The sequence below is a fragment of the Polypterus senegalus genome, chromosome 17 (assembly GCF_016835505.1).
Source record: "Polypterus senegalus isolate Bchr_013 chromosome 17, ASM1683550v1, whole genome shotgun sequence".
Taxonomy (NCBI): Eukaryota; Metazoa; Chordata; class Cladistia; order Polypteriformes; family Polypteridae; genus Polypterus; species Polypterus senegalus.
Window position 1 is genome coordinate 73,258,294 of NC_053170.1, and position 9,466 is coordinate 73,267,759.

General features: G+C 39.5%; 1 protein-coding gene across 1 annotated transcript in view; it reads right to left on the reverse strand.

Moving 5' to 3' along the window:
* Positions 1 to 9,466, reverse strand: part of tinagl1 (tubulointerstitial nephritis antigen-like 1) — an 84,224-nt gene that overhangs the window by 40,052 nt on the left and 34,706 nt on the right. Inside the window, exons 4-5 of the mRNA XM_039739547.1 lie at positions 3,099 to 3,191; positions 1,057 to 1,171 (exon numbers count right to left, since the gene is read on the reverse strand). Of these exons, the coding sequence (XP_039595481.1) occupies positions 1,057 to 1,171; positions 3,099 to 3,191 (208 nt within the window). The remainder of the gene's footprint in view (positions 1 to 1,056; positions 1,172 to 3,098; positions 3,192 to 9,466) is intronic.

A 9,466-nucleotide genomic window follows, 5' to 3' on the forward strand; every position in this document is an offset into this window, starting at 1 on the left:
GGCGCAGATCCCTAGCCTCAAAGCCACCACTACACCAATGCAGAGACACTTAAAAACTGCTAAAGGTGATCCCCATGCTAAAAGAAACATGACAAGCTTACAGACTTTTTGGCTTTATAGATTTATCAGGTTTGTCTAAAATTAGATAGCTGATGGGTAGCACATTGACACAGTTGACAGCATTACTCCCACATGGTGTATGTCTTGTGGTTTCATATTCTGGGCCATTCACTGTATATGTTCAGTTTATCAGGTCAGTCCGGTTTCCATTCATGTCCCAAGAATGTGTCTCTTAAATTAGTCAGTAATGTTAAATTGGAGGGGCGGCACGGTGGTGCAGTGGTAGCGCTTCTGCCTCGCAGTTAGGAGACCTAGGTTCGCTTCCCGTGTCCTCCCTGCGTGGAGTTAGTATGTTCTCCCCGTGTCTGCGTGGGTTTCCTCCGGGCGCTCCGGTTTCCTCCCACAGTCCAAAGACATGCAGGTAGGTGGATTGGCGATTCAAAATTGGCCCTAGTGTGTGCTTGGTGTGTGGGTGTGTTTGTGTGTGTCCTACGGTGGGTTGGCACCCTGCCCGGGATTGGTTCCTGCCTTGTGCCCTGTGTTGGCTGGGATTGGCTCCAGCAGACCCCCGTGACCCTGTGTTTGGATTCAGCTGGTTTGAAAATGCATGGATGGATGTTAAATTGGACCAATGTGTGAATGTGAATAAATGTGTACCCTACAGGGAACTAGTGTCACCCTTAATTTGCTTTGTGACTTACCAGTGACAGGCTCTAGCAACATGTGACCAATCAGGAGAATAACAGTATTGGAAAATGAATGAATGAACAAATCAACATCTACAAATCAAGCTAAAGACCTTTTGGCTTTGCATAAACCCCAGGGCAGAATGACCTGTGAAAACCAAAGTTATCAATGTGACAAATCAGGACAATTTAAACTGACATTAAAGTAACTTTATGACAAGTCAGAAAAGGAAGAAGTAACTTGATTGTACTTAATGGTTTCTATTAAAGTTTACTTCAGGCAGTTTTCATAACTGATAGACTATCTCACCTGCACTTCATGCATGTTCATAACTGTACTGGAGGGTTTCTTTGTCCCCAGTCGGTAGGAAATGGCTTCGTTCAGAGTCATGCCCCAAAACTGGCTGTAGTTGCCTGCTTTCCACCTGAGAATACAAAGAAGAATTGTATACAGTGGGTTATGTTAGACAGTTTATGTTCGCCAAAGAGAGTCTACCCTACAGTGTATGGAGTCTGAGAGGCATATACAGTATTTAAGGAAAAAAGAGATAAATGATTTATCTTTTCTCTGCTATAACAGCAAGAATCTCTTTAATGGTACAGTTATTCATTATGAAGGAAACAAATATTTTTAAACTATTAGTGCTAAAAAGTGCAGATAAAGATAGCCAGTGTCATCATGGCAAATTAGTTTATCAAACCACCTTCCTTGTGAGCAAGAGCTACATCCGATCTTCTGGTTTAGATGTGATGGCCAGCTTGTAAATTCCTCTGAATTAGGCTAAATTTATTGTTATCTAATCCTTTCCATGTTAATAATAGTTTCCTTTGGAACATGACTAATGCAATATTGAAATATACAAACTACAAGAGCTGATGCTTCAAAGAAATAGAATTTGACAGTGTGTTTTTTTCCACACTTTTCCATCAATTTAACCTTAATAGTGTTTCATTTGTGTTTGCAAATCTATCATTTGGATAAAGGTAGTATTTTTAAATAAAGATGACACTAAAAATGAAATGTACATATTTTCACTAAAACGGTATACGTCTAAAATACTGTAAAAGCATGAGTTTGAAAATGTTCATCCATGTAGCTTATTTTTTGGAATTTTTATTAACAAAGAGTGGTGATAAACTGTCATATTGTGTGTTGGGCAGATACAAAAAATCATTGATTGGTGCAAGGAGGCCATTAACCTCTAGTTAATAAATGTGTAGTAGGTTTATTGTACACTGTCATTGTGTATGCAATGTGTGTGTACAACTTCATGGGTGATTGTTCATATAATGTTCACATAGTACATTTATTTGATACTTTTCATATAATAAATGCAAAAAATTGAAGAAAATTAGCATGACTTGGAAATTGTATTGTGCAGATTGGAGGGGTGAAATTATTGATTGAACTGCCATTACATAGTGCTATATTTCTCTGATATATAGCATCTTTTCCACTTACAAATCCCATTTGTAGTGGAAAAAAGATTGGATCTGGATCATTTGAATATTTTCTAATGATGTTATTTAAAACAATAAGGCTGACGTACCACAACTGTGACTGGATGGATGTATGAGGCAGCAGTACTCCGCACTGGACAGATGTATTATTCCTGTTCAAACACCCTTTCCAAATGTGTTTTCTTTTTTCATTCACTCTTCAGACACACCAAACACACTGCTGTATAGGCAATTTAGCTTTGTTGTTTTTATTTGAGGTTCACACCAACAAGAAAAATAAAAGTTGCCCACAGAAAGGGCACTTCTCAGCTATTCTAAACTAGTCTGTTGCTGGATGCCCTGACTCTTTAACACTAAGCAGGACTTTTTTGCCAGCTCAGACAGACAGACAGACAGTTTTCTCCAGGATTAATACTTCTTTAGTACCACCCTTTAAATTGTAGCATGGACAGCAGAAATTCTTGTACAGTCCTAATAACTGCCTATAGCTGTTATCAAGATTAACAGAGGGCATCAGCTCTACTTGCCATATTATACATCAAACATTTGTACAGCATTACATGCTAACGCAGTTCATTCGCTGCCAATTTTATTAAAAATCTGTAAACAATTAGTAGAATAAACAGTGAAAAAAAGTGGTGTGATAAATGGATAGTTGAGTTTTATATGAGAAAGGTGGTGTCAGCTGAGGTAATTACTAGTTTGCATCTACTAGTTATATACTGATTTATTTCCATCATCTCCTGATATAGAAAGGTTTTAATTCTTGGGATTTTTAGGGTATTGCAGTCAGATTTTTCTTTCCATGGATGGGCTTCAGTATGAACAGAGAATATCTTGTGTTCCAATTACATTTTCCCATCTGAACCTGGAAAAAGAAAGGAAGCTCACCCATAGTTGCCTGAGTTAATGGAGTTGATCATTTCAGTATCAATCAGACAAACATTCTGCTCACAAGTCCACAAGCCTTGGTCAGTACAGGTACTGGGGAAAATAAGACAAAAAGAGTAAAATAAAATTCTGTTCTCTACCACATCATATATTTCAAGATCACAATTATTGATAAGGTACAAAAAGTTCTTTCATTCCAAATATATTAAATTCTAAATAGCTGAGAAGAGAATTCCTAAATGTCTTTTTGCTGTCAATTGTGCTTTTTCTGTCATCAGTATGAGTCTATTACTAAAATCAAGTCATGCAAGGCAAATCTGAATATTTGTTTTACTTTGACTCTGCAATTAATCTTTAAAGAACAATTGATTTAGAGCAATACAGTTGTGAATTACAATTAAGATCTTATTACAAGATGCTTTCATTATAGTTAAACAATACAAAGAAAGGAAATCAGAAGTGTAATGAAGTCCTTCCAAAAGGTTACTTGTTTAACACAGAGCTGTGTCATCTTGAAGGTTGGGTGAACAAAACTGGGTTGCATTGTTTGCATTACATTAAATTAAAAACTAAAAAAGTTATTTCATTCCAAATAGGATTACAGTACTACTTTTTAATACTAGAATTTTTTCTTCAGTCAGGTTTCTTCCACTCAGTCTAAAATTTTGTTGCAACTCTAAATTGTCATTTCGATTTCAGTGTAATGGTGCCATTTGAAAATTATATGCTTCAGCTTATCATGACCTGGGTTTCAAAACTGGATAAAAGTGTTCTTTAAATATAAAGTGCTATGCAGTAAAGTAACTAAAGCATTGCAGTAACTAACAGCATTTTAGATACACAATCGTTTTTCATAAAGCACACTTCCCATTGACAAGTTCAGATTACTTTAAGAATTAATAAGAATAACACAGTAAAACAAGCTTACCGTAGCATGCATAGGAAAACCTAACCTAACTCTTAAACCAGCCCACAGTCAACAGGGCCTAAGAAACAATTTAAATAAAAAAATTGTGATTATAAAGTTCAGTTTGTATTTTGTTTCCAGAGCTAATATCAGTAAAATCATTTTTGTTTAATATCTTGACATTTACTTTAATTCTAAAGAATGACTATTAATTACATTTGAGCAGAATAAAGGTCCAAGCAAGCATTTTCTTTTCAGTGCCTCAGAGTAAAACTATCTCTCTAACTCTGAGCTGCTTCTGGGCATGCATCAGACTTGCAGAAGACCTTTAATATTTAGGGTCATTAGAACAGATTTTTGGAGTAACAAGTGAATTAAGAAAATCTTACTCAATGTGTTCTAGAAACAACTTTTTTAATGTGCCCTACATGAAATGGCTACTATCACAGTTACTGGCTTGTCAATGTACTGTATGTGGCTCCATGCCTTGAGCATAGAATCAAAGGATGTCCAAAAATTATTCATTTAATGATGAGGTGGCAGAAAATGCCACTTAGTCTACTTTAGGTGTTGAACATGTAATGTTGATTGCTCTATTAGTCCTGTAACAGCTGGTTTGTAAATTTCTTGTTTGAATTGCAATGAGTGGTATAATTACACTACAGACCTCTAACTATAATATTGTATGTGTTGTGTGGATGTTGTGGAACATACTTATTACATAAAGAAGTGTCTGTTGTTGAAAGGAGTGACATTAGACACCATCATCAGGAACCAATCTGCCACAGCAACAACTATTCCCTGAGTATGACAACCATCAGAGCAACCAGACCAATAAAAGTGTACCCACCTACAGAGATTTGGCCAGTGCCAGGTCTGTGTACCTCAGAGAATGCCATCACTGCATTGTGGAGTTTACAAAGTTCCACCAACAGCAGAGGATGGTGATCACCTTGCTGGAGAGACAAGATGTTCCATGTGCTTACCTGAGTGGGCCGCCTCAAACTTGGTGACACCTCAGCATCACACCAGTTCTAATCCCCAACAGGCCTGACCACAGTGGGTCTCCAACAGTTTTGACTTTTCCAAGAATGAACCTCCTGAGGGCTTTCCCCCATCCCCTTCATAATGTGAGCAACCTTCCTATGGGCGTCTGCAGCAGAAAGGAGTCCTGTCTGCCATTTTGGAGTTGTGTGCCAATCATGTCACCAACCAAAGGTTTCCCTGCAAGTTTAACGTCATACCCAGGACATATGATGGCTGATGTGTTTGAAATGCTTCTTGTGATTTAATGTAAAAGAACCTAGCTGATCAAAGGAAGGTTTCTGTTACATTTATTCAGTCGAGACTCAGTCTATGGCACTGCCTGGGTGCATTGTCTTTTGTCTCAGTGTATGCTCCAACCACGTTGAGTGATGTCTTGGTGAGAAAAACATTTAATTCACAACTTCGCTAAGTGGTTGATGGGTGCCCACAAGTTGACACTCCTCTGGTCATGGGTGACTTCAGTGCAATGACCGGTACTGACAGGCTTGCTCTGAGGGATGTGTCAGTCCCCGTGGGTCTGGCGACCATGGTGAAAGTGGCCCCATGTTCCTTGACTCTGCAGAAGGTCAGAGGCTGCAGATCCTGGTTCCAGCACCCTAAGCCACATCTTTGGACTTGGTACTCCTATACTGGTGGTGTGGTGAAGGAGATCAATCACTTACTCATGGACAGATATTGGAGGATCCTACAGAACTGCAGGGTCTACAGAAATGCCCAAATAATGAATTCTGACCTCTATGGTCTAGAGATCCATGTCCTGTTTACAGAGGAATTGAGACATTACACACATTTGAATCTGTTCCTCTGACAGTCAGTCCAGGAGGGTGATGGTACGGTACTTACGGAAGACACTGCAATTGTGGCCTGCTAGGCTGGCTACTTTGAGCAGCTGTTTCAAGCTGATCCTCTGGCTACGATGTTGGACATCTCTGGGTCCACGGTTCTTAAGGCTGATCCTCCAATTAGCTGTAAACCACCCAATCTTACTGAGACTGCACAGGTGGTGAACCAGCTGAGGGTAGGGAAAGCTGCAGGAGTATGCAGGATGAATTTCTCCAGGCTAGTGGTAAGGCTGTCCTCCTTGCATTGCAAGCAATCTTTGCTTCCATTTGAGAGACTGGCATCATCCCAACTGACTTGTCATCCCTATCTGGAAAGGGAAGGGTGATTGCCTGGATTGCGGCAACTACAGGAGCATACCACTGCTCTCGGTGCTGGGTAAGGTTCTTGCTAGGGTCATCCTCAATAGGATCTGTGATGTCTTGCTCATCTACCAGTGACTGGAGCAGTCTGGTTTTATACCTAAGAAGTCTACCATTGACCGCCTCCTGGGACTGAGGGTTCTCAAGGAGTGCAAATACAAATATTGGCAGAGTTTCTTTGCAAACATTGTCAATTTTCGTAAGGTTTTTGACTCAGTTGATCAAGTTGCCCTGTGGGTCATCCTGAGACTTTGTGGGTTTCCGCCTGAAATTGCTGGTTTTTAATGGACGGCCTGTACACTGGAACTATGTGTGCTGGGCGGAGTGGAGGCAGAATCTCTGCATTTCTCCCAGTTGATTCTGGGGTTCATCAGTGGTGTGTTCTTGCTCTTATTCTGTAAAATGCTTTCATGGACTGGGTGTTGGGCAGGGTCGTGGGGTACAGTGGCTGTAGTACATCTATTGGTGAAAAAAAGATTCACTGATCTGGACCTTGCCACTGATGCTGTGATCTTTGCAGAATCAATGGAGGCTCTGATCAGGGCTCTCGAGAGACTGAGCAAATAGTCTGACTGTCTGGACTTGCGAGTGTCCTGGATAAAAACCAAGATCCAGGCCTTTAATGACCTCTTGGGAACAGCCATTGGTAGTGTGTCTGTCTGTGGAGAGAATGTCAACCTTGTCAAGTGGTTTAGTTACCTTGGCAGCCGCATTCATGTCTCTGGTGACTCTTCTTATGAAGTCAGTAGATGGATTGGGAGAGTATGGGGGGGTCATGAGGTCACTGGAAAGGGTTGTGTAGTACTCCCAATATCTTTGCAAAAGGATAAAGGTCCAGAGTTCTGGTGCGCCCTGTTTTGCTATATAGTTGCAAGACATGGATGCTATCCAGTGACCTGAGAACAAAGACTGAACTCCTTCAGTACTGTGTCTCTTTAGAGAGTCCTTGGGTACCGCTTGTTTGATTTTGTGTCAATCGAGTTGTTGCTGATGGAGTCCCAAATGAGGCACATTACCTGCATTGTGAGGGAGTGTCAGTGACGGCACTATAGCCATGTGGCGCAATTAGCAGAGGGTGATCCAGCTCACAGGATCCTCATTGCTGAGGACCCAAGGTGCTGGACCAGGTTAAGGGGATGCCTACGTAACACCTGGCTGCAGCAGATAGATTGTCATTTCTGAGGGGTGGGCCTGGACTGTTTGTCTGCCTGGGGGTTTTCCAACCAGGATTCTGAACTGTTTTGTCATGTGGGGCGTGCGGCAACACACTGTGCCAGTGCGTGCTCCCCAACCTGACCTGACTTGAATCATCATTAAATAAACTGCTATCAGAGAAAGCATAGTTGTGATTTTTTCCTCATTAATTTGTTTAAGAATGGTCTTACTGATAAATTTAAAGTGAGTGTAAGCGTCTTCAACTGTGTTTCACTTTCCTACCACCAATTTTTGTTGCAGAGTCTGCCATTCTTTTAAACTGTTTAATTTGGTGTACAGCATGTTTCATGAAAAACTGACTTCTACATGTGTATCTTCATTCAACAAAGCTTGGAATGGAGGTAGTTTGCTTTTGTACAGTTGTTGTGATATTTCAATTAGACACTGTGCACTAGTTATAAACGTTTTTATTCTGACTTGTCCTTGGGCATATACTTGTAACTTTTACTTCAGCATTACACCAAGCCTACCTGTTTGCTGGTGGCACCCATTAAGGATTTAAGAGCACATTAAAACAACTAGCTCTTCTCTTTCTTCTTTAGAAATGAGCTCTATACATTATTTCTGTCACACTTGGATTGCACTAGATGTTTGAGCCGAAACAAGATTTTCACTTCTTTGGCTTCTCCTTGAACATCTGGAAAGTTGAGCTATTTTGCACTTTAATTCTGTGCCTTTGTGGTACACATTTCATATGGCAGGTGCGTTGGTATACCTTTGCAGCTGCTAGTACGCTAGTACCAGTATGATGTTACTAGGTGTTATGTTTTCTTGATCATTGGGAAGTTTCATTGAAAACACTTTTGTTTTAGACATCATGCTGCTGTTGGGTTTCTGTGTTTGCAACATAAAGCCTTCCTCAACAAAGCTTTGAGGATATTATGAGAACACATAATGAGAGTTTCATTAAGAGATGCCACTCTTATTTTTTAATCTGAAGATCTGCAAGATTTGTAATCCGCTTAAAGGCTTAGCTATGGTATAAATCTTCCACTCCTTAATTGAAACACATACTAATATATAACTACAGACCCTTTTATAAAACTTTACTCTTAGTTCTTCTAATGATGAAAGCATAAGTAAACTGTAATATAAAATACATTAGGCAAAGGGTAAACTAAGCACATCTGCTTTGTGTATCCTAAATAATTCTGGAAATGCTGATATATCTTAACATGCACTAGAAACGTTCTGTTTTTTGTAAAATGTGCTATTTTCTACCTCACAGGCATATGCTACTACAAGATATCCCAGATAATTTAGAAAGTTTCCTGAAAGCATTTCAACTATCCTGAAGCTACAAAAAAACAAAACACTTGTTAGGACTCAGCCAAGTCTTTAAATCTGATATGTAATTTTGAGCTTAATGACAATGGTCTGAAATGTGTTCTAGCCTGTTACAGGTAGAAAGAGTAAAGAGGCCATGACTGAAGTGACAGAATTTTTAGAATTTTCTGAATACTATTAGTTGTGGGCTGAAGTATGTATGAAAGTGGAATACAAAACTGGACAAGTACTTTCTTCCTAATCACTAATAAGACCCCAACATTTAATGAAGCTTGTGTTCTTGAGAGATCGCATCTTGTTTCTCAATCCATTCATTCACTACTAAATGTACTGAATTTTACTGACATATATAATGTTTTTCTAAAGGAAATAAAAAAAAAATAATAATGCAGAGTATCTTTCTTGCATCCGCATGAAATCTACGGTAATTTCCTTTTAGTGAAATACTGTACAGGTCTCTCTGCACATCAACAGCCATTGCTCATATTTTCTACACATAGGCACACATATCGACCAGAATGGATTTCTGTCTGCTCAGTCCTTCAATGCTCATCTCCTGTAACAGGTTCTTACCTGAACTTAATAGTATTCCCATCTTGAACTTGCTATGTATGGCCGAGGCTTTGCACACTTACTGCAGACTTTCATTTGAGATCATAAAATGCAACCTTTTTCAGCGAAGTGGGAAACACATTGCTTTAGCTTGCAGT